Below are 26,644 nucleotides of genomic sequence, written 5' to 3'. Positions count from 1 at the left end.
ATGCAATTTAGTAGCTGTCTTATAGCCCCATAAGATAAGCTTCAGTGGTGACCACAACCTGATAGTGCCTCAGACGAGTAGTTCGCGATGAGAAAACATTGATTTACAGTAATAAAATGCCAAATGTAGAAATGCATAACATGTCAATATTGGCTGTACGACTTCCATTACTCTGGCCTACTAATCCAACTCTCTGGTTTGTGCAAGTGAAAGTAAATTTTTTATTTTCTGGTGCAATGACAGGCACCACTAAATTTGCCCTGGTGGTAAGTCAGTGTGGTAAGCCAACTTGACAACAGATATGCAGTAGAAGTGCAAGATATACTAATGGCACCTCTGGACACGGACGCATATTCTAAACTGAAGTCAGAACTAATATGCTCCGTGTCTGCCTCTTAAGAGGAGAGAGTGTGAGAGGTACTTTTGCAAGAAGATGTCAATGACAAGAAAACCTCACAATGCTTAAGTCACTTCAGAAGCAAAGTGGATGCTCACACTATGCCAGAAGCACTACTACACACAATATGGAGCAGTAGGCTGCTAGTGCAAGTGAAAGCGATAATTGCCTCTTAAACCAAGATATCCTTGGACGAAGGCTGACAAGATACAAGCTGCTATTGTGCCCCCATCTGGATCCGATGTTACCATTATGTGCGACAGCACCGCAATGAAAACAAAACATTATTGCAACAAGCTTTCAAAAAAAGTCGCAGCAATGGAGCAATAATTAAATGAAGGCTTGATAAGTAAAATTGATGTTCTGTCTAATCAACTGAATAAACTCTTCACTGATCCCGGCGCTACAAGTAGTTACCATTAGTGATCACAGAGCCATTCCACTCATGATGTGTCTCATTGAAATGACACCAAAGTCATGAATATATGCTGGTATCATCAGCAATTTGGGGATCCAGCCCATAAGTGCAACGCACTTTGCGAATATAGAAATGTTAAGTGCCAAGCAGATGTTGCTGTGCCTGTCTGACCTTCTACCCACCTCTATCTCACCAGCTGTAGTCAGGACACAAATTCTTGATAGATAACGGCTCAGATTTAAATATTCTGCTGTGAGATAAGGCTCATAAGTATTGCCCAACTGCCAGCTTCATGCTGACAGCGGCCAACAATTTTGATACTTGAACGTACGGCACACAGCATATGGAATCAGACCAGGAACTGCATCATGCAATAACTTCTAAATTCGTCATCATTGACATAGCAGAACCGATTATTGGGGCAGACCTACTTGCCCACTACCACCCACTACCCGATGTTGTTGACACCTGCCTCCAGTACGCGGTCACTGGGCTGTCAGCAACTGGATTTATTTATTTAGTGTGTGGCAGTAAAACACAAATGACAATACAATTAGTTGAAATTATTATAGTTATAAACAAACATCTAACAGGCTATTGCTTCTGGAGTTGCTGTCAGGAAATTTTAAGGTTTCCCTTCATAAGCTGTCTGAGGGCATTCTTCTACGATGTGTTTTACTGTTAGGATTTCACAACATTCACAGAAGGGTGTCAATTTCTTGCCACATTTATGCAGGAAATAGGCACATCTACCATGCTGAGGCTGTGTTCTGTTCAGAGTTGATCAGATTTTACATCGTAACTCAAAACCTCTGGCTTTTGGGTAATACGTGGACTTTCATTACTCTGTTTTGTGGCCCACTGTTGATGCCAGGCTTGAATCAAACTGAATTTTTCATCTGTGGCTTTAATTGCCATTTTGATAGGGGGCTTTCTGGATTGAAGGCGTGTATGGGAGGTGTATTCAGTGTCCTCATGTGTTGGTAGGTTATTGTTGCTCAAGATCTTCTTGTACTCACCATGAGTGCATTTATATGATGCAAACTTGATGATGGTATATAACTCAGTACTGGGAGCCATTATGTAGGAGCAGATTTGATGACTCCTGCAATCATTCTCATTGCGTTATTGAGTTGAGCTGCAATTTTGCAAGTGTGAGGACTGTTAAGCCACATTGGCACACAGTATTCAGCACTTGAGAAGACAAGGTTCAGAGCGGATGAGTGTAGGACAGAGGCTGATGCTCCCCATGTTGTTCCACAGTTTTGTATAATATTGTTGCTTGATTGTAATTTCTCTGCTATTTTTGTTATATGCTCTTTAAATGTGAGACTTATATTGAGTATCACACCCAGATATTTTGATGTTTTATTATGAGTAAGTCCTGTGTTCTCAAATTGTATTCTAAGCTCCCTTTTGGCAAGTTTGTTAATCAGATGAAAGCATGTAACAGCTGTTTTGTTGTCATTTGCTTGGAGCACCATTTTTGGTAGTACCCTCACAACTTCTCCAGGTCAGCTGTAAGGACCTCCTCTGATTCTTCAAATGAGTTACATCTTGTTGCAGGTATCCAGTCACCAGCATAGTTGTGCTTTTTAGATCTCGTCTCTGGCATGTTAGCAATATAGAGGTTGAATAGGACTGGTGCAAGTACCGATCCTTGTGGCAGGCCATTCTTGAGTTTTCTTGGTGAACTTACATTGATCCCTGTGATAACCTGAAATGTTCTGTCATTCAGTATGTCATTTAGCAAATGAGCTGTTGACTTTAGATGAAGTAATTTGTGGATCACGCCTACTCACCAGACAGTGGTTTAGGTGGCTGATACATCAATAAATGCAGCAGAGGATTTAAGCTTTCTTTGAAATCCCGCTTCAATATAAGTTGTAAGATAGAGAACTTGGTCAGCACTGCTTCGTATTGGTCTGAAGCCTGCCTGTTTGATTGGTATTACATCAAATATTTTCTGGAAAATTCTGATGTATGTGAGACTTTCAAGTAACTTGTATGTTACTGATAATAAGGCAATAAGCCTGTAGCTCTCAGATAAGTTTGCTGCTTTCCATCGTTTTAGGATGGCCATTATCTTTTTTGTTTGAACTCTCTGGGTAGATTACTAGTCTGGATGATGTCGGTGAAGAATGTGGCTAGGCAGAGTTTTGCTTGTTTACTACAGTTTATTAGGAATTCGGGGCTGGTGTCATCAAATCCTGGCACTTTCCCTGGTGTGATACTCTTGAGCACTGATTTGATTTCTTCAAGTGTGAAAGGGTAAGTTTATTCAGTCTCTGTCACCTGATTCCATATATTTCTGAGTTCACGCTTTATTTCTACTGTGTGTGTTTTGTCTCTTGGTGTTCTGGACTTTGTTACTGTGTGGGAAGCTATGGCATTTGGAGAGATTTTTGGTTTTTGCAATCGGATATTGATGTCGCATGGTCAACTGCAATGTCAAGCTCGTTCAAGCAGTGGCAGGTGAGTTCACCAAGTTACTCGACCAGTTCTCAACACTTACCAGGCCCCTCAGGGCCTCGCAGCAGGTAGAAAGAAATTCCCATGATGGCAATAATTACACCTTTCTGTTTATTTGAGAGCCTGTTTATGACCTTTGGTCTTAGGAACACAGCACAAACCTAGCAGAGATTCATCGATTCTGTATTAACAGGATTGCTACATTGCTTTGCTTACCTCGATGATGTCCTCATCTTCTCAGAAATGCCAGAATTACACCAGTGGCTCTTTACTCAGGTTTTCAAATGTCTTGCTACTTACAGCATTGTCCGAAACATGTCAAAGTTTGTATTTGATCAGTCAGAGGTGACTTTCTTGGGACATGGCATTTCATCATAAAGCTTGTGCCCACTATCAGAAAAAGTCGAGGCCCTATTAAACATCAAATGACCAGCTACAGCAAAAGAGTTGTGCAGATTCCTTGGCATGCTCAATTTTTACTAATGCCATCTGCCACATGCCACTGAAGAGCAGGAACCACTCATGACTGTCCCAAGGTGAAGGGCAAAGCATTACTGCAGTGGACCCCAACAATGATCGATGCATGTGAGGCAACCTAGAAGACTCTTGCGGATGCTGCACTCCATGCACACCCTACCACAAATGCGCCCCTGGCATTAGTTATAGATGCCAGTCAAATAGCAATTGGAGTGGCACTTCGGAAATGTATCAGTGACACATGACAACCCCTTGCCTTATTTTCATGTAAACTGACACCAGCGCAGCAAAGATGGAGAGCATACGATCATGCCACATATGCAGCAGTAAAGTACTTCTGCACCCAACTGGAAAAAAGAACCTTTACCATGTACACAGATCACAAGCCACTCACATATGCCTTCCTGCTAAACAACAACAAGTGTTCGCCATGGCAATTTAGCTAGCTGGAATATGTAGTGCAACTCTCGACTGACATACAACATGTCGTCTCAGGCCTCAATAACATGGTGGCTGACTGCTGGTCTCAGGTTGGCTGGTCACAGAGACTGTCAGCCTTTCACACTTATGTGATGTGTAACAGATGGATCAGGAGCTCTGTAACCTTCTGCATGATACACAGACTGGTCTACAACTGAAACTGGTCATCGTACCTGAAGCAAACACACAACCCTATTGCAACACTTTCACTGGAAGAAACCACCCATACAGCAGGACTATGGGCAAGTTAATTTTCCATGGCGTACACAACCCCTGCCACCCAGGCATCAGAGCATCAGTGAAACTCAGTGCCTCCCATTACATTTGGCAAGCTATCCGAAATGGTTGTTGGCAGTGGGCCCGCTCTTGCATAGCATTCCTACAAAGCAAGATTATATGGCATGTGTATGCACCCATTGGCAACTTTCTGAAGATCACTGAGAGATTTGCCCACATTCACCTACACGTTGTGGGACTCCTGCCACTGTTAGAAGGATGGCGATACCCATTACAATTATTGATAGATTGATGCATTGTCCTGAATCAGTACTTCTGCTGATACACTGGCAGCAGCATTTATGGCGCAATGGGATTGAAAATTTGGTTGTCCACTACATATAACAATTGATAGAGGGTTCCAGTTTGAATCTGAACTTTTCACACAGATAGGCAAATTATGTGATGCTACACACCATCTGACCACAAGCTAACACCCAGCCAGCAATGGGACGGTGGAGTGCTGGCACAGCTCCTTGAAAGCAGCGCTAACATGCTATGATACGAATCGGGCCACGGCCTTACCACTCGTACTTCTTGGCCTACAAACAGTACACAAGCCAGATCTGGATGCCTTACTGGCAGAGATTGTTTATGGAGAGACACTCTGTCTACTGGGGAAAATTGATCAGTCAAGAGCATCGTTGGCAGACCTTTTACGTCAACCCAAATTAATAACTTGACTCAGAGAACACATTGCTGAAATGCGACCTTAACTGGTGCCATGACATGGTTCAGATTACTCATTTGTGCATAAAGAATTAACAAACAGCACACACATCATGCTTCAACAAGATGGGGCTGAAGCACCTCTCACACTGCCATATACAGGACCTCATCATGTTCTCACCAATATTGATAAAACAATGGACATCCTGCTACAGTACAAATGCAGCGCAGTCTCCAACAATAGCGTCAAGCCCACATTTGTGTTTGCTGACTCTTTTGATACACCCACACCTTCTACAAGCAGACAACTGCCTTTCCCTCCTTCTATGATCAAACCACCATCTGATGAACTGCTGGTGCCTCAGCTGCCATGCCAAACACAGTCGGGCCGGCACTTCAATTTTCCATCAAGATTTCTCAATGGCATCAGGGCTGATGGAAGGAGACGACACTCTGCTTCTACTGGGGAGGCTGATGTGGCAACAGTGAAGATCACATGTCCCGCAGCATGATCAGGTGATTGCCAAGTTACATCAAAGAAGTTCACATGCTCGCCTGTGCTGGGACTCTGACATGCGTGCTTATTACATGCCTAAGAAGAGATACTATTGAACTCTGTAGTTTTAGTTTTTAATATTATTATTCTGTTGTTATCTACATGGAGACAAATTTTCTTATCCTCTTCATTTCCAATAAACGTTCCTGTTCTCAATGTACACAACTTTCCTTTACGTAGTTGAAAGTGGAGAGTTTTTTACTATGGAAGAAAGAATAATGCTCACATTTGCTGCATGATGTACACCAATGTATTACATGCAATTTAGTGGCTTTCTTATACCCCTGAAACATAAGCTTCAGTTCCATCCTTGCTCTTCAACATTCCAGAAGAAGTTTATATTGCCATGTGATTCTAGTAGCTATGCCTTAGATTGTGCATCAAGTCAAGAGGTGGATGGAACAGTGTGCCCTATAGCCTATGCTTCTATTCAATTAACCAAGACTGAGAGGAACTATTCCACTATACAGCAATGCCAATCCTGGTATGTGGCATTAGGTACTTCTGTTGCTACTTGTATGGAAAATGCTTCAAAACGTTAACTGATCATCCACATTAAAATGGTTTATTGATCTGAAGGATCCAACTATCTGCCTTACCCAATGGACATTACATCTTAATGAAATGTACTTCTGTTGCTACTTGTATGGAAAATACTTCAAAACATTAACGGATTGTGCACATTAAAATGGTTTATTGATCTGAAGAATCCAACTATCTGCCTTACCTAATGGACATTACATCTTAGTGCATTTGACACTGAAGTTACACACTGTCCCAGAAAAACTCATGGTAATGCAATCAGCTTGACACATAAAGTGTACATAGCAGAGCATTTGGAATTTCAGCAAACAAATACCAAAAAGTGCAGGACACTGTCCCTGACACAAACACAGTTCCGTGCCCATAACAGGAAACTGTATAAACAGACTAAAGGATAGGTGACATGCACTATCTGTTCAAAAAGTTCCAAGACTTTTTTTTCCCTGGCATATAAGTGACATCAGTGCAGTAACTATGGTGAAACCTTGAACTAACAACAGTAAACAAAAGAGGTGCATTTGACCAGTCACTTGTGAACAGGCACTGTTAAGTAGTAGATATGTGGCATTAGGTACTTCTGTTGCTACTTGTATGGAAAATGCTTCAAAACGTTAACTGATCATGCACATTAAACAAACACTTGCTCACATTTGCTGCATGTTGTACACCAATGTATTACATGCAATTTAGTGGCTTTCTTATACCCCTGAAAGATAAGCTTCAGTTCCATCCTTGCTCTTCAACATTCCAGAAGAAGTTTATATTGCCAAGTGATGCTAGTAGCTATGCCTTAGTTTGTGCGTCAAGTCATAACTTAGTCATTGCCATAGTGTGTCAACATTGTTGTGTCACAAATCAGAAAGAGCAATGTCTCTAAATCAATTGTTCAAGACATTCTCCAGAATGTTTTGAAGAAGAGAGTAGTGTGTACAAAGTTTGTTCCACACATCCTGACTCCAGAACAAAAACAATGACATGTAGATCCTGCGTCAACTTATTGAAATGCAAAGCACAGATAATACTTCTCTGGAAAAAATCTTCATGGGTGATGAGACCTGAAGTTATCAATATTAATCTAGCAAAAGATGACAAACTGCAGCAATTCAAATGAAGTGTCAATGCTTTGATGACATAATTGACAATATTGTCAATGTGATACATGAGTTGAACAACATCCCAAAGGACTTTTATTATTGTTTCACACAGTTCTATGAACATTCTGTGCATTGTACTCAAGTGGTGGGAGAGTATGCAGAACACCTTAAACATGAAAACCGTCATCTTAACTTTTCTCTATTTTTTGTGAACCTAGTCTCACAACTTTTTAGACTGAAGAGTTATTGTCATACCAGTGAATTTATGGCGTGAAGTGTTGAGACACACCCACAATTTTATCCTGGCAGGACATGAAGGATAGTGAGCTATGGTGTGATGAGTTATGGAAAACTAGATCATTGGTGGCAGACCTCCACAAACAAATATAGAGCAAAATGTGAAGAACTGCATAAATTGTGTGCAAAGGAGAAAAGTTAGTCATCAGCAGATCCCCTTGCAAAGTCTACCATATGTAGGTCAAACTTTTCAACTACTGGCATGGATGGTCTAGGATCAGCAGGATTTTATGTACTGAACATCAGTGACAACTTATATATATATATATATATATATATATATATATATATATATATATATATATATATATATATATATATATATAGAGAGAGAGAGAGAGAGAGAGAGAGAGAGAGGGAAACATTCCACGTGGGAAAAATTATATATAAAAACAAAGATGAGGTGACTTACCGAACGAAAGCGCTGGCAGGTCGATAGACACACAAACAAACACAAACATACACACAAAATTCAAGCTTTCGCAACAAACTGTTGCCTCATCAGGAAAGAGGGAAGGAGAGGGAAAGACGAAAGGAAGTGGGTTTAAGGGAGAGGGTAAGGAGTCATTCCAATCCCGGGAGTGGAAAGACTTACCTTAGGGGGGAAAAAAGGACAGGTATACACTCGCACACACACACATATCCATCCACACATACAGACACAAGCAGACATATTTAAAGACAAAGAGTTTGGGCAGAGATGTCAGTCGAGGCGGAAGTGTAGAGGCAAAGAAGTTGTTGAAAGACAGGTGAGGTATGAGTGGCGGCAACTTGAAATTAGCGGAGATTGAGGCCTGGTGGGTAACGAGAAGAGAGGATATACTGAAGGGCAAGTTCCCATCTCCAGAGTTCGGATAGGTTAGTGTTGGTGGGAAGTATCCAGATAACCCGGACGGTGTAACACTGTGCCAAGATGTGCTGGCTGTGCACCAAGGCATGTTTAGCCACAGGGTGATCCTCATTACCAACAAACACTGTCTGCCTGTGTCCATTCATGCGAATGGACAGTTTGTTGCTGGTCATTCCCACATAGAATGCATCACAGTGTAGGCAGGTCAGTTGGTAAATCACGTGGGTGCTTTCACACGTGGCTCTGCCTTTGATCGTGTACACCTTCCGGGTTACAGGACTGGAGTAGGTGGTGGTGGGAGGGTGCATGGGACAGGTTTTGCACCGGGGGCGGTTACAAGGATAGGAGCCAGAGGGTAGGGAAGGTGGTTTGGGGATTTCTTAGGGATGAACTAACAGGTTACGAAGGTTAGGTGGACGGCGGAAAGACACTCTTGGTGGAGTGGGGAGGATTTCATGAAGGATGGATCCCATTTCAGGGCAGGATTTGAGGAAGTCGTATCCCTCCTGGAGAGCCACATTCAGAGTCTGGTCCAGTCCCGGAAAGTATCCTGTCACAAGTGGGGCACTTTTGTGGTTCTTCTGTGGGGGATTCTGGGTTTGAGGGGATGAGGAAGTGGCTCTGGTTATTTGCTTCTGTACCAGATCGGGAGGGTAGTTGCGGGATGCGAAAGTTGTTGTCAGGTTGTTGAACAAAACTGTGCCTGGAGACATACCGGTGCGTCCTAACTCAAATCATTCATGGACCGCTGATCAAGCAGTTTGAGGCCTACATATATTGGGACCACCTAGCAGAACTTCATGAAAGTGTAAGGCAAACAGGTAATAAGATGAACATCAATGAAAGTTATGAGGTTTAGTCGAATAAAGTAGGTGTTGCTGAGAGAATTACATTACAAAAGGAGATGCTGAATGTAATAGGAGGTTTTGCTATGTGGGAAACAAAATACCAGATGGTGGCAGAATTAGAGAGGATACAGAAAGCTGACTGGAAATGGCAAGGAACATTTCTAAAAAAGATAAATTCGTTAACATCAAAAGCAAATTTAAATGTTATGGATTTGTTCCTGAACATATTTGTCTGAAGTGAAGCATTGTACAGAAGTGAAATGTGGATGATAAACAGTTCAAACAAGAAGAAAGTGTGGCACCACAGAAAATTATTGAAGAGTAGAAGGATATGTTAGCTAATTAATGAAGAGTTACTGAACTGAAGTGACATGAAAAGAAATTTGGTACATGCCATAACTAAAATAAGGAATAGGTTGATGTAGGAATAGTTAATATGGTGGTGGAGGAATGTGTGCTGTGGCACTGTGCAAGGTATGGAAGGAGAACAAAATCTTATTACAGTAAACAGCTTTGAGCGTAAGTAGTTTGCAGTAGTGATGCACAGAAAAATAGACTTGTACAGGACTGGACTAGTGTGGAGTGCTGCATAAAACCAGTCTTCAGACTGCAGTCCACAACAATAACATTAAGTCTAAAATTAATGTGAATACTAAAGCATTATATGAAAGTTCCCACATACAATCATCTCAAGTAATTTACCCAAACTTGCCTCTCACCAGTTTTGAAGCTTCTGTAAACAAAATACAATCGCCACCTCATTTCCTCACAGTTCAATCCACCAAGAAACTGAGTAGACAGGAGATTAATTCAAAATTCAAAACACAAATATCCAACATTATAATGCAACCTTAACTTACGGAAATACACTGGCAAACAGCAAGAGTCCAACAGAGATCCTGAATGAACATCAAGTATGTATGTTTCTCTCTCTCCTGCTGCCATACTGACATCCACATTACACAATGTAGTTCTGACTTGGCACTACAAATTTGGCCACGACTTTTAGCAGGAGACAGGATGGAATGTCATCATGGTGGAGGCATCATGAGACTTAGCTGTGAGCTCAGTTACCACATCAACTATTTCCCCTGTTATCTTGCTACTTTTCCTGGCTCAAAAACAAGTGTCACTGCCTTCAGAACTACAGTTGAGCCCTAGAACTTCACCACTGCCAACACTACGAGCCAGTGCACTGTAACTGCCATATCATGCTCTAACCCAGCTGGCTTTGCAGCCTTGCAGACGTCTAAGGCTGCCACTACATCCATGGCAACATATCTAGGACTGAAACTTCCTGGCAGATTAAAACTGTGTGCCTGACCGAGACTCGAACTCGGGACCTTTGCCCTTCGCGGGCAAGTGCTCTACCATCTGAGCTACCGAAGCACGACTCACGCCCGGTACTCACAGCTTTACTTTTGCCAGTATCTCGTCTCCTACCTTCCAAACTTTACAGAAGCTCTCCTGCGAACCTTGCAGAACTAGCACTCCTGAAAGTAAGGATACAGCGGAGACATGGCTTAGCCACGGCCTGGGGGATGTTTCCAGAATGAGATTTTCACTCTGCAGTGGAGTGTGCGCTGATATGAAACTTCCTGGCAGATTAAAACTGTGTGCCTGACCGAGACTCGAACTCGGGACCTTTGCCCTTCGCGGGCAAGTGCTCTACCATCTGAGCTACCGAAGCAGGACTCACACCTGGTACTCACAGTGAGTACCGGGCGTGAGTCGTGCTTTGGTAGCTCAGATGGTAGAGCACTTGCCCGCGAAAGGCAAAGGTCCTGAGTTCGAGTCTAGGTCAGGCACACAGTTTTAATCTGCCAGGAAGTTTCATATCAGCGCACACTCCACTGCAGAGTGAAAATCTCATTCTGGAAACATCCCCCAGGCCGTGGCTAAGCCATGTCTCCGCTGTATCCTTTCTTTCAGGAGTGCTAGTTCTGCAAGGTTCGCAGGAGAGCTTCTGTAAAGTTTGGAAGATAGGAGACGAGATACTGGCAGAAGTAAAGCTGTGAGTACCGGGCGTGAGTCGTGCTTCGGTAGCTCAGATGGTAGAGCACTTGCCCATGAAAGGCAAAGGTCCCAAGTTCGAGTCTCGGTCGGGCACACAGTTTTAATCTGCCATGAAGTTTCATATCAGCACACACTCCGCTACAGAGTGAAAATCTCATTCTGGATATCTAGGACTGTCAGGTGTCCATTCCTGTACATTTGTGATAATATGGGCATCAATTTGCAGATGGCCATCAAAAGTCTTGCTAGCCTCTTCAACTTCAAATACAACACCACTGATATCAGCTTCAGTACAAACATTTTGGCAAAATGGATTCCACCCTACAACCCTCGAGTCTCTAACTCATCAGAAAAACAAGATTCAACACTTCAAGCTTTATACAGTCATTTGGAGGTGGGTGCTGTATCCATGGAGATAAATAGTGATACAGAAGAGCAGCCCAAAGAAGCTGCACAACTTCAGGATGCACTACAGCAAGAAAGTACGTCACTGCCAAAATACCACCTACAGCGTGTTATGAGAGCTTCATTCCTCACAACATAGAACCCAAAAAGATGCAGCACAAACCACCCATAGCCTTGCTCTGGTATTCCCTGGGGGATATTCATTGAAATTCCACATGGAACTTGATACAATTGACCTCACATTTCACAGACTTTGTTTATGGACTCTATGAGGAGTAGTGCTAGCTTTTCTGTTGATATATTTACACAAAACACTGGAGTGTTTCCTGGCATAACTAGAATAAGAGATAGTAGCACAATGCAGTCATTACAGGAGCAATTATGACATATAAAATTTATTTATTGTGCTCTATATTAATATTTGTGTCTGTCGAATACAAATAAATGTCTCCCGATGCAAACATAAACAATAATGCAAACATAAACAATAATGCAAACATAAACAATAGGAAACTTGAAAACATAAACAAATGAAAATATGATGGATTTGAGAACAAAAGCCTTCTGCCTTAAGTGTTAAAATATTTGAACAATGTTAGTGTGCAAAATGTTACAAATACACGTTGCTCTCCAACAAAAATATCTGGAACACTATAAACATTGCACATGTTTGCTATGTTACACACAGAAAAATTCTTCTAATTTTAAAAGTGTTATTTACCTCTGCCATAGCTGGGTAAAAAATGACTCCTCATCTCCTCCTCTTTTTCCCTTACCAAACTTTCTTCTTAGGTGTCTACGAGCAAATTTAAGAAAATTTTCTCTTGATCTAAGTATACGGTTGTAAAGCCATACAGCCCTCTGTTGTGCTCTTTGAGGATAATAGTAGCCCATAAACCACTGCCTTAGACGTAATACATATGGCTCAATTATTGCCAAAATAAGACATAGCAGTACTATAAACCCTGAAAAAAGTATTAAATTTATTTTAGTATATAGCACACACTTGATTAAATTTTGCATTATTCTGTTTGAATTCAAGCATGATGGATATTTATTTTCAGAGTTATTTATGAGATAGATGTAATTCAAATATAACAAAATGTCTGTGTGTTTACCTGACAATTGCATGAACTTCTTTAATATTTTACATATCCAGCGTAAATTTAGCATGTTTCAAATCATTAAGTGTAAAATGGATCAGTTTACTCTCAGTCTGAATGACTTTATATTTTGAAACAGTGGAAAGTCAGGTTAGAATATTAGTAATAGATTGCTGCTACTCACTGTAAAGATAACATGCTGAGTTTCAGACAGGGCCAATGAGAAGACTGTTACACACTTACAGCCACCCACATACACACACACTTTCTTGCAAGCAGTCATACTTGATACAAACATGATCTTTTATCTCTGGCCACTTTAGTCAGACTGGCCAGCTAGCAGTCTGGTTAAAGTGCGCATGAGGTGTGTCTGCTTATGTGAATGTGTGTCTATTTTCCCTTTCTTTTCTGCAGAAGGCTTTGGCTGAAAGCTAAGTGAGTAACAGTATTTTTGTGGTGCCTGTCTGCAACTCAACATGCCATTTTTATGGTGAGTAGTAGTCTATTCTTTTCATAATTGTTGCCTTAACATTTTGTCATTCTAAATTCTGAGGTTTCATGCTTGCTTGCAGAAGGAGTGAAGACAGCATAACAATAAGTAATGCACCACACAGAACAGTACTGATATGACACCAGCAACTGTTATGGACGGTAAAACCAGCCAAAGGACATAAAATAGATTACAAACATCTGTCAGTGATACTTGATTGCTAATGAAACAAATGATGATACATGTCAGAAAAAAAATCATGGCAGCAGACCCCAACAAATGACGGCATGAAATTCACCAATGCCTGTTCAAGGAAATGGGTATACTAACTAATGCTTTCCAGTATACAGGGTGATTCAAAAAGAATACCACAACTTTAGGAATTTAAAACTCTGCAACGACAAAAGGCAGAGCTAAGCACTATCTGTCGGCGAATTAAGGGAGCTATAAAGTTTCATTTAGTTGTACATTTGTTCGCTTGAGGCGCTGTTGACTAGGCGTCAGCGTCAGTTGATGCTAAGATGGCGACCGCTCAACAGAAAGCTTTTTGTGTTATTGAGTACGGCAGAAGTGAATCGACGACAGTTGTTCAGCATGCATTTCGAACGAAGTATGGTGTTAAACCTCCTCATAGGTGGTGTATTAAACGTTGGTAGAAACAGTTTACAGAGAATGGGTGTTTGTGCAAAGGGAAAAGTTCTGGATGGCCGAGAACGAGTGATGAAAATGTAGCACGCATCCAGCAAGCATTTGTTCACAGCCTAGGAAAATCGACTCGCAGAGCTAGCAGAGAGCTGCAAATTCCACAATCAACTGTATGGAGAGTCCTACGAAAAAGGTTAGTTATGAAACCTTATCGTCTGAAATTGGTTCAAGCACTGTCTGCAGCTGATAAGATTAAAAGAATCGATTTCTGTGATTTTAACCTTGCTCAAATGGAAACAGATGACTCTTTCGTTTCAAAGATTGTGTTTAGTGATGAAGCAACTTTCCACACTAATGGGAAAGTCAACCATCACAATGTCTGTATATGGGGCACTGAGAAACCGCGGGAAACAACTCAGTATGAACGTGACTCGCCTAAGGTGAACGTTTTCTGTGCCATTTCAGCCAATAAAGTTTTTGGTACCTTTTTCTTCGAAGGTGCTACTGTAACTGGACTACAGTATCTGGAGATGTTAGAGAATTGGCTGTTCCCTCAGCTCGAACAAGAAGCACAACAATTCATATTTCAGCAGGATGGAGTGCCACCACATTGGCACTTATCTGTCCGTAACTACCTGAACGTCAACTACCCGAGGTGATGGATCAGCCGCCAGGCAGCCCGTGACAGAGCACTTTATCACTGGCCTCCAAGAAGCCCTGATCTTACCCCCTGTGATTTTTTCTGATGGGGGTATGTTAAGGATATGATGTTTCGGCCACCTCTCCCAGCCACCATTGATGATTTGAAACGAGAAATAACAGCAGCTATCCAAACTGTTACGCCTGATATGCTACAGAGAGTGTGGAACGAGTTGGAGTATCGGGTTGATATTGCTCGAGTGTCTGGAGGGGGCCATATTGAACATCTCTGAACTTGTTTTTGAGTGAAAAAAAACCTTTTTAAATACTCTTTGTAATGATGTATAACAGAAGGTTATATTATGTTTCTTTCATTAAATACACATTTTTAAAGTTGTGGTATTCTTTTTGAATCACCCTGTATTTGTTCCTTAATTAAAACATCTCATTTTCATAATAACAGATCAGTTCATGGTATCAGTACTAGAAATAAGAATAGTGTTCATAAAGATTTAATGGCACTTACTTTGGTCCACAAAGGCATCCATTATTCAGGAACAAATGTTTTCAGTAATTTGCCAACAGCCATAAAAAGTTTAACTACAAATGCTTAGTTTATAAGGAGCATATGGGATTTATTGCTGGGGTATCCTTTCTATTAGAATGACGAATTTCTTATTACAACTGATTTCTGTATCTATTATTAATAATGTCAGATAATGTGATTGTTAAATAAAATCAGAGTTCTGTGCATCTCCATAGGCAGCATTGTGAAGTGTTGTTTTCTGTTTGATTGCTTGTGGTTACAAGAGTGCAAGTATTATCGCGTGCAGTATACTGTACATGTATACATTTATATGTTTTGTGACAAGTGTATTGTTACCTATAAAATGAAAATATGTTTAAGATTTTTTACTTATTCCACACCCAAGATTGTTGCACTTTGGGTATTTGGAAGGGAATTAACACTTGTTTCTCTCTCTCTCATTACTTATTAATTATTCTTGTTCTGTGATATGTTCCACATCCTTGAAGTGCTCCTCACTGTGGCTTTATGGAACAAAAACTATATCTGATCTATTGGTGTGAATACAGTATGAAGAGTAACTGTAGCAAGATGTTCATTTTATTTCTCAAAATGCTTTCTGTTTCGTAAGTAGTTTGATCAGCGGTAATGGAACATTAATGAATTTATCACTGAAATTCTATATGAGATGAGATACTATACGTAAGGCACTGTTCATCACATCAAATGGTACATTTAAAATTCACATATTTTGTATTCTTTGAGATTTATTTGAGTTTATTACTTCATTTCTCCACACAGAAAGTAAGGGTATGTGGCATTGTTAACTCTGAGGGACAGAATAAAACTATATAACAGGTAATGTTTTCTTTCTCTATGTACAATGGTGCCTGTGCAAGCGGGTGCGTGTGCTCATACGTGTGTGTCTAGATTACTACTCCAGTCACATTCCAATTCAAAGTGGTGTTACCTCACAGTACAAGCACGGAAAGTGGTTACAGAAGATGTTGTCACATCCTGGTATGACAGTTTGCTGTTAAAGTCATTAAATTTATTCATAACAAGAAGGAGAAAGGTATGACAGTGCCAACAAAAATGTGGCAGAAAATGCAAGTAAAAGGCAATAACCAAAAGCAGAAGTTGAATAAATCAATAGTATGTAAATTATGGAAGGAGGGATGTAAAGCTGAGTGTACTGAGATTTAAGTATCCATCCCAAAGTAAAAGAAGCAAACTACACACAAGGAATATTCTGTTGACAGTAGTGTGTTATTCAGCATCAATTTCTGTGATATTAATTATGAACAATACAGGGAAATCACAACTTATACAAATCCCACGCTTTTGCTGTACAAAATTAGACTTTAAAGCTAGCAATGAAACTCTGAGAAAAAACTATTTTGTGTATTGGAATTGGTTGTGAAAGTTGCCAGACTAAATGAGTCATCATGTCTGAATGAGATCATATACACTCCTGGAAATTGAAATAAGAACACCGTGAATTCATTGCCCCAGGAAGGGGAAACTTTATTGACACATTCCTGGGGTCAGATACATCACATGATCACACTGACAGAACCACAGGCACATAGACACAGGCAACAGAGCATGCACAATGTCGGCACTAGTACAGTGTATATCCACCTTTCGCAGCAATGCAGGCTGCTATTCTCCCATGGAGACGATCGTAGAGATGCTGGATGTAGTCCTGTGGAACGGCTTGCCATGCCATTTCCACCTGGCACCTCAGTTGGACCAGCGTTCGTGCTGGATGTGCAGACCGCGTGAGACGACGCTTCATCCAGTCCCAAACATGCTCAATGGGGGACAGATCCGGAGATCTTGCTGGCCAGGGTAGTTGACTTACACCTTCTAGAGCACGTTGGGTGGCACGGGATACATGCGGACGTGCATTGTCCTGTTGGAACAGCAAGTTCCCTTGCCGGTCTAGGAATGGTAGAACGACGGGTTCGACGACGGTTTGGATGTACCGTGCACTATTCAGTGTCCCCTCGACGATCACCAGTGGTGTACGGCCAGTGTAGGAGATCGCTCCCCACACCATGGTGCCGGGTGTTGGCCCTGTGTGCCTCAGTCGTATGCAGTCCTGATTGTGGTGCTCACCTGCACGGCGCCAAACACGCATATGACCATCATTGGCACCAAGGCAGAAGCGACTCTCATCGCTGAAGACGACACGTCTCCATTCGTCCCTCCATTCACGCCTGTCGCGGCACCACTGGAGGCGGGCTGCACGATGTTGGGGCGTGAGCGGAAGACGGCCTAACGGTGTGCGGGACCGTAGCCCAGCTTCATGGAGACGGTCGCGAATGGTCCTCGCCGATACCCCAGGAGCAACAGTGTTCCTAATTTGCTGGGAAGTGGCGGTGCGGTCCCCTACGGCACTGCGTAGGATCCTACGGTCTTGGCGTGCATCCGTGTGTCGCTGCGCTCCGGTCCCAGGTCGACGGGCACGTGCACCTTCCGCCGACCACTGGCGACAACATCGATGTACTGTGGAGACCTCACGCCCCACGTGTTGAGCAATTCGGCGGTACGTCCACCCGGCCTCCCGCATGCCCACTATACGCCCTCGCTCAGAGTCCGTCAACTGCACATACGGTTCACGTCCACGCTGTCGCGGCATGCTACCAGTGTTAAAGACTGCGATGGAGCTCCGTATGCCACGGCAAACTGGCTGACACTGACGGCGGCGGTGCACAAATGCTGCACAGCTAGCGCCATTCGACGGCCAACACCGCGATTCCTGGTGTGTCCGCTGTGCCATGCGTGTGATCATTGCTTGTACAGCCCTCTCGCAGTGTCCGGAGCAAGTATGGTGGGTCTGACACACCGGTGTCAATGTGTTCTTTTTTCCATTTCCAGGAGTGTAGTTGCAAAGGGCCATTACATTTTTACCAAAAAGATGAATGATCAGAATTAAAGCTGCCAGTGATTAATTTAGACAACACATGGTTTCATGCTTGCATGAAACCAAGTTTTGTTCAAAGAAACCACTGGCAGCTTTAACTTATTTTGGTAAAGGTCTAGTGTAGTATGGCCGATAAATAAATGTTGCCAAGATAAAATTGTGCAAGGAGCATTAGAAAACAAAAATGCTGGTCAGTGTTTAATTGCTGTACATGTGAGTTTCATTACGCGTACACTCTCTGTGTATAACTCAAAAAATAGAACTTTGGACTATCTTTCAGAAGAAGAGAACAAAAGTTAAGAAATAATTACATAGAGTCCCAGCTTATTCTCCAATTATCATCTAGAAGAAGGGTCTGTTTGATAATGCTCCATATCTAGAGAGCAGAAAAATAAATCACCTTCCTCAATTTTGCTAAAAACTGAAGTAGAGCTCCAACCAGCCAGTAATAACGTACAATAGGAATCTGATCAATGTAAACCTGAACTTGCATTCCTTAAGGAGCATCAACATTCTACAGTTTATTCCACAGACAAAATTTTGCAAGGAAGTGGATCTGTTGTTCTCTGCCTGCTGCCATACGATGCAGATGAAATCCCAAAAACTGATCTGGAACCTTGCAAAGAATAAGAAATATAGCCTTAATATATCAAGCACCTCATTTTGTTAGTTAAAAATATAGCACCTACTGCTATTGCTGCTGTAATATCAGAAGACCAGGGAATAATGGTATGTCATGTTAAAAAGTGCATGATGATTACTAGGCAAAGGATGCTCTGATGGACGAGAAAACTGAAAATATAATAATATCAGTTGATATAGAGCTGAAAGAACAGTTGTTGTTAATGTTCATAACTGAAACAGCAGAAAAAAAACGACAGAAACAGGTGTGGAAGACAGAAACATTATTGTGGAAAGTAGAATAAAATGGTCTTGGGATTGCAGCCACATCTCATGGTTAAAATGCTTTGTGTTTTTGACCAATCACCTGCTAACCATTGTCAAGTGAATGACTGTTGATGGGTTGCTGGTACATCCTTATATACATACTCTAACTGCCAGCTGTGATGTCACTGTTGCTCACAGCATCAACATTTATGGCCATTGTTATAGCCACAATCGACCAGTGAGTGGTGCATGGTAGAGAATGGATACACAAAGCCACCAGGTGGGGGAGCCGCTGGAGGTATTGCTAACAATGAACAGACAGGGCAGACGAACTAGTAAGGGATGACAGACACAACAGCCAACCAGGACACGACAAGATGCAAGCGAGCAAGAACTGAGGTGATAAACAGCGAGACAACAACAACACAGGAACACTCCAAACAATGACAGCACATATCACAACACAGTATGGCCGAGAGGCACATGCAAACTACAGTGAGTACCAGACTGCCAGGATAAAGGCGCGTGGTCGCCTAAATACATGACTGTGGGAAATGCGAATGGCCCAGGGATTAAACGTGGTATGCAGAGTGGCGCATTTGCACGACGAGGCTCCCGGCACAGGCACAGGCACAGAGACCCCTTGTGAGTATCCAGATCCATACTCTCAGGCATGCATTCAGCTTCCACGCTCTCTGACACCAGACCCTTCCTCCACAAAACCCATGTGTAGGGGTGTAAATGCCCTGGATGATGCTGTGGTGGGCGGAAGGAGAGAATGGAGGGAGGTCCTGTGTCGTTGACTGCCAGAGGTGGGTTGGGAAGGCAGTCCATGGAATCCATCAAAACGTCACCGGAGGGCAGGGCATTGCATGGCACCTCCAATCCTTGAGGATGCAGGAAGGAGTGCCAGTAATGCATGCACGGAGCCATAAGTCATCAGTATGAGGCCGACTCGAGGACCTTGCGCACACCAGGAGGAGGCAGAGGTTTGGGTGAAGTGAGGTAACACGAAGGGTTATGAGGCCAGAGTTGGTTATAGTGGCAGCACTTGAGCCCCTTTTGTGTCTGTACCGATGTCACACAGTGCCTCCATTAGAGCAGGCCCACACGGCTGTGCCCAGGAGAGATGGGTTGTTCGTTAACTAACAGGTCCAAAGGAATGGTTCACCAAGATGAACGGAATGAGCGAGGAACGAATTCTAAGAACAGTCTTTCATAATTCACTTTGGTTGTGGCTTTCTACTTCTAGTTCATGGGAACAGGAAACGGTCAGTCTTCTTCTCGCAACGGCACATCGGCTGGTCTCGTTCCAGCCCCAGTCCTGTTCCCGTCTGTCTCGGTCTTGGTCGCAGCTTTCTACTTATAGTTCCCAGGAACGGGAAATGGTCAGTCTCATTCCCGAATGGCATGTCAGCAGGTCTCGTTCCAGCCTCGGTCCTGTTCCTGTCTGTCTCAGTCTCGGTCTCGCTTGGCCAATCTCGTCCTTTTTCGCGTGGTGACTCATTGCAGTTCCACTGCCAACTGCTCATAGTTAGTTCAGTATCGAGTTGTTGTTGTTGTTCGTTTTATCACTTCACAAGCCCATTCTAGATCTGTTTCAAACCTTTTTTTAAATCTGAACTTCTGGTTCTTTTCATATTCTATTAAGCATCCACAACCAGTAATTAAAATGTATTTTATAATTACATAAATTACATAAAAACTATGTGGTATGTAAGACATACATCTTTTCAGGTAACAAAATGGCGTATCAGCTTACTTCACCATTTCGATATACAGCAGTAGAAATACTTGTAAAAAGGCAAGATTTTTTGTAATTACACATGCACAGGACATCGATGTGGCATACACATGTGGCCATTTTCTGTCTTTTTTTTATCCAAGGTAAAAGAACATGTTCATTGTTATGGAAGACAGACCGACTTACAAACGAATGAAGCTCGTGCTTTGTAACCAAGTGTGTGGTGTCACATTTTGTAAAGAGAATATTTTAACTTCTACAATATTATTTCAGTGGTACAGGGTGGTGCACAAAAAATTGGCCCTGAGTACTAGACTGCTCATTGTCGCACACCAATTTTCATCTATTGTTTTGAAGTTGTTTGTGTTAGCTTATCTGTTATTTCTTCACTACCTAATTATTACATTTTTATCTATTCTGCTCGTAGCGGTCAACAAATTGTGTGTAACTGGCAAGCAGTCTGTACTTGGGGCTGGTTTTTCATGTGCCACCTTATATTATCTCACTGCGATCAGTCACATAACGCTACAGTTGGCTAAACGAGATGTTTTGCAGAATCACGAAAATTACAAGTGTGTGAGAATTGTGTTATGAATAAAGAATCTATACTCCAGGGGGGAGGCAATTGCTCCCTCTTGGCACCTTCTATCTTCAGTCACCTATGCTACTAATGTTCAATTTTTCATAAGAAGCATATACCAAGCACAATGAATGTTGAACGAGTAAAAATGAATAGTTCCCAGAAAAGAGCGATCACCAGTGAAATAGTTCCCAAGGGTGAACGACTTTGCTAATCTCTAGTGCCCAGGGTGTAGCAATGAGAGGGTCGGAAGTGGGGCTCAGAAGGTGATAGCGTCAGCAGTTGGAGCAGGGTCTGTGGGTGCCACCCATGGAGGTGTTCAGCTAAACTATGACCATCAATCGGTGTGGTGCGATAAGTGCTCAGGAATAAGGCGAAGGCCAATGTGGTGGCAGAGGATTTGACCACTTTTGTCAGCTGTTATTTAAATGTCCTGATCAGTCGTTCTGCTGTACCATTGGAGGACGAATGGAATGGAGGGGTGCGGATGTGTTTGATACAGTTGGCCTCACAGAATACATGGAAGAAGGCTGCCATGAATTGGGGGCCATAATTGGAGACAGCAAGAATCTGAGCAGCAAGAATCTGAGTCAAGGCCTTGAGTGTGGCATCAGTTGTGGCGGACACCACGCGCATCACGTACGGGTGTCTAGAGCATGCATCCACAATGAGAAACCACATTGATCCCAAGAATAGGCCTGCAAAATTGAGATGAATGTGGTCCCAGGGCTGGCAAGGCATGGGCCAGGGTGCAAATGATTGCGAACAGCTGGCCTGCTGATGCGCAACACTGTGTATCCACGGACCAAGTGTTCAATGTCGCCATCGATGCCAGGCCAATACACATGCTGGCGAGCCAACGCCTTCATACAGGACATCACCATTGTCCTCTGCGGCCAACAGGACATCCAAGCCTGTGAGAGAGGTGTTGTCAGGGGCTGAATTCAGTTTTCAACCAGTGAGTCAGATAGGTGGACCAATCATGGGTCACATAGTGGGGAACGTGCTGTAGAATGGGGTCCTGGAGTGTGGCAGCCATGAGAGGAAACCCATCCAGTTTACCTTGGTGGGCCATATCAATGTGAAAGCAGAGGACTTCCTGCTAGTCAAACAAATCAGGCCCATGACAAGGCATCTGTGATAGAGCATTGAGAGGTGGGCTTGAAATCCATCCAGTTTACCTTGATGGGCCATATCAATGTGAAAGCAGAGGACTTCCTGCGAGTCAAACTCATCAGGCCCAAGGAGAAACATGACAAGGCATCTGCGATGGAGCATTGAGAGGTGGGCTTATATCGGATAACATAAGTGGAGTTGTGTAAAAACAGTACCCAGCGCTGGAGACATTGAGTAGTTCGTTCTGGCAGGTGTGTGTGTGTAGGCCGAATACGGTAATCAACGGCTTGTGATCAACGAGGAGAGTGAAATTCATCCCAAACAGGTAGATGTGAAACTTTTGAATGGCAAACACAATCACCAGAGCCTCTTTCTCAATCTGAGAATAGTTCCTCTGTGCTGGGGACAGCATCTTGGGAGCATACACAATGAGCTGTTCTAAGCCATCCTCATTCCTATGAGCCAGGTCTGCCCCAATACCATAAGCCAAAGCATTGGCCACCAAAAGCAAGGGGAGGTCCAGAGAGAAGGGAATCAGGAAGGGACAGACTTGAGCATATTTTTCAAGTGGAGAAAAGCTTGATCACACAGGAGTCCCACTGAAAGGCACCCATTTGCGACAGAAGTGATTAAGGGGCTGTGGAATGTCAGCAGCCTGGGGTAAAAACTTTAAGTAGTAGTTATTCTTGCCCAAAAAAACCTGGAGATCAGATAAATCCTTGGGGCAGGGAAGGGAGTTGATGGTGGCAACATTGTGATCCGATGGCCAAATGCTGTCTTTACTGAACCAGTGCCCCAGGTATTCAACTTCCGGTTGAAAGAAACTATACTTTTCCAGCCGAAAGATAAGCCTTCGGCCTGCAGGGTGTCAAATAGGGTACCAAGGTTCCACAAATGCTCATGTGTTTGGCTGGTGACCAAAAAGTCATCAAGATAATTGACACAAGCTGGGATGGGCTGTGTGAGCTGCTCCAGGTATGTCTTGAAAATGGCTGGGGCCAAGGGAATACCGAACGGAAGGCACTTGTAATTATACATCCAAAAGGCATGTTGATGACAACAATGTTTTGGGTTTCCTCATCCGAGGGTAAATGGTGGTAAGCCTCTGCCACGTCAATCTTAGAGAAGTACTCACCATGTGCAAGTTTGGCAAGAAGGTCTTCCTGCCAGGGAATGGAATAAGTATCAACCAGGGACTGTGCGTTCACTACTAATGGGGTCACCAAAGCACTTGCTTTCAGGGGCTCGATGACACCAGCAGCCTGTAGTCGATCGAGTTCTTGCTTGACTGCTGGATGTAAGGTCACTCAATTGGGTCGAGCCCAGAAGAACCATGGCTGAGCATTTGGCCGGAGAGCAATGTGCTCCTGGCAGTCTGAAGCACAACCTAAGTCAGACTGAAACAGAGAGACCTAGGCTGAGCACAGATCGTCGAGGTCCTGGTACAGGACAGCAATGGAAACAACCTTAACTTCATCAGAAATTGAAAAGCCAAACAGTGTGAAAGCATCAAATCCAAAAATGTTTGAATCTGAGGGACAGTCAACCACCAGTAGGGTTAGGAGCCGGGAAACATGTTTATAGGTGGCCGGGACCAAGAACTGCCCACGGAGGGTGATAGAACCATCACCATATGCGACCAATCACCAAAAGATAGGAGACAGCTCTGGGAAACCCAGGCGTGTATATGTTGCCAGATTGATCAAAGAGATGGTGTCCCCATAAAGATCTAAAAATGAATGTCCATGTTAAAAATGCATAGCGTGAGGAACAACTTCTCTGTCAATAGGGCATCCAATGGAGAGAGGGCAGAAATGCACTGCAGTGATCCACGTGACCCACGAGGAACTATTGGTGGCTCTGAAACCATAGAGACGTCGAACAAGGAGGAATCTCAATGATGTCGCTCTCTGCGGGCTGTACCACATTGACAGCTTGAGGGAGGCACCCGTGGGGAGGACTCTACTGCTGCCACCTGTGGCCTCGCCATGAGATGCTCGTTTGCCGTTTGAGCGATTTCAAAGAAGTGGGCTATGCGCAGAATATCTTCCAGTAAGGGGTTATCAAGAATCAACGCAGCCGTGCAGACCTCTGGATTGGGTGCCAGTTGAACGGCAACATCACAAATTAAGGAGTCCACATATGAGACCTTGCAATGCTGATTGGTGCAAGTAAAGTCACATTTGTGGCTGAGACACATCATGTCCATGATCCAAGAACGGTATGACTGACCAGGCTGTTTTGGGTACAGGTGGAACTCAAGCCAAGATGCCATAACATGGTATCACTGGGAATAGTAGTTAGTCAGCAGCACACATATCTCGTTTAAGGAGAAAGCCATGGGGTCTGACAACAGTGCCAACTTGCGTAGCAGAAAGAATGGTCTAGTGATGCCCAGGACAAGAATAAATACTGCTGTAGGGAGTCATCTTTGACCCGAAATGCTGTGAAATGTTGTTTCAGATGATGCAAGTATGTTTCCCAGTCTTTCTTAGCATCGTTAAAGGATGGAAACAATGGTGGACATGGGGAAGGGTCAGAAACTGGGACACATGGGAGCTGGTGCAGTATGGCACCCGCGCCATGACTTTGTCCATCAGCAACTACAAGGATTGTTGTAAGACATCTAACTGGCACTGCTGCTGCTGCATGAGCTGCTGCTGTTGCACCAGGAGACAGACCAACTTAGCCTCCATGCTATCAACCCTTTTACCTCATCACCAATGTCATAACTGTGAGCGACCAGTGAGTGGCGCACAGCACAGAATGGAGATGCAAAGCTACCAGATGGGGGACCCACTGTAGGTATCGCTAACAATGAACAGATAGGACAGACAAACAACTAGGGGATGACAGACACTACGACCAACCAGGACACAACAGGAGGCAAGCATGCAAAAACTGAGGTGATAAATACAGCGAGACAACAACAACACAGGAACACTCCAAACAATGACAGTATGTATCTCAACACACACTAGAACACAGTATGGCCAAGAGGCACACGCAAACTACAGTGAGTACCAGACTGCCAGGGTAGCACCACACAGCTGCCTAAACACACGACTGTGGGAAAAGCGACTGGCTGCAGACTTCACATGATATAGAGAGTGGCACACTCACATAGTGAGACTCCTGGCACAGGCACAGAGACCCCTAGTGGGTATCCAGGTCCATATTCTCTGGCGCGCATTCAACTTCAGCATCTTCTGACAGCAGAGCCATAAGTTCACTTGACATTTGTTGTGATCCTTCTACCTCACAATTACTGGATCCCACACCTGAGCTGCAGGCCACCATCTCTATTAAGTGTGTCAGCAGTGAGTTTTATTCCAATGCCTTCTTTAATAACACAGTCCCAGAAGCTCTTTGTGTGAGCCACAGCAGATGTTTTGACAGATTTGATCCAGCCATCGTTTTACATAGCATGCTCAGCCAAAGTGGATTTTTCAGGGTAGTGTAGGTGATGAAATCTCAGGCAGCTTACTGGTTTGTTCTACAGTGTACACTGTTTGTCCAAAGACTGGCACACTCAGAAGGTATCTCATAGATGCTAGATGTTCCTGAGATTTTCTGTGTCTTTAACTAGTCTCAGTAAGTGTCGGATTTTTGTCACAGGCCTGAAAATCAATTTGATTTCATGTCTTTTGCACAGGCGGCTTATGTTATACAACATGTAGCCACAGCACAGCAAGAAAAAAAGCATTTCTTTTCCTGCTCCTTGTCAGTGGTCTTATTGTGATTCTTGCTTGAGAGAACTTCATTCATTCGGTGAAGTCATAGTGGACTGTCCCCATCTGATGGGTGAATCAGTATTAAGTGTTTTACATACTTTCACCCTATGAGGCACTGTGAAGAATTGGGTGATATAGCTTACAACATAAGGATACAGTCCAGTGACCAGGAATTTTATGCTTCGACCACTGCTTCATCTGTCACCCAATTTCACCAATGAAAATTCCTTCACCTATTATGGCTTGAACTACCCACCTTCAAGTCAGAATCTGCCACTGGGGAGTGATCATAAGCTCCACCACCACTACTGCCACAACAAATAAGGCAGAGGACAGCAGAGGTACTTGTTCTCTATCTGGAAGCACCAAGATAGGAACATTAAACCATATCTGCTCAGAATCAGCATGAGAGGCAGAATGTTATTATTTTATTGTGCACATACACAAAT

At 43.2% G+C, this 26,644-nt stretch overlaps 1 protein-coding gene across 1 annotated transcript in view; it reads right to left on the bottom strand.

Annotated features, from left to right (window-relative positions):
• LOC124596422 (DC-STAMP domain-containing protein 2) overlaps positions 1 to 26,644 on the bottom strand; it is a gene marked incomplete at its 5' end in the record, with an annotated part of 246,176 nt that overhangs the window by 10,229 nt on the left and 209,303 nt on the right. The window contains one exon of the mRNA XM_047135557.1: positions 12,520 to 12,763. Within this exon, the coding sequence (XP_046991513.1) occupies positions 12,520 to 12,763 (244 nt within the window). The remainder of the gene's footprint in view (positions 1 to 12,519; positions 12,764 to 26,644) is intronic.

Source organism: Schistocerca americana, chromosome 1, assembly GCF_021461395.2.
Source record: "Schistocerca americana isolate TAMUIC-IGC-003095 chromosome 1, iqSchAmer2.1, whole genome shotgun sequence".
NCBI classification, from domain to species: domain Eukaryota; kingdom Metazoa; phylum Arthropoda; class Insecta; order Orthoptera; family Acrididae; genus Schistocerca; species Schistocerca americana.
Note: the sequence above shows the minus strand (reverse complement) of the source record. Positions and strands in the feature narration are given on the sequence as shown.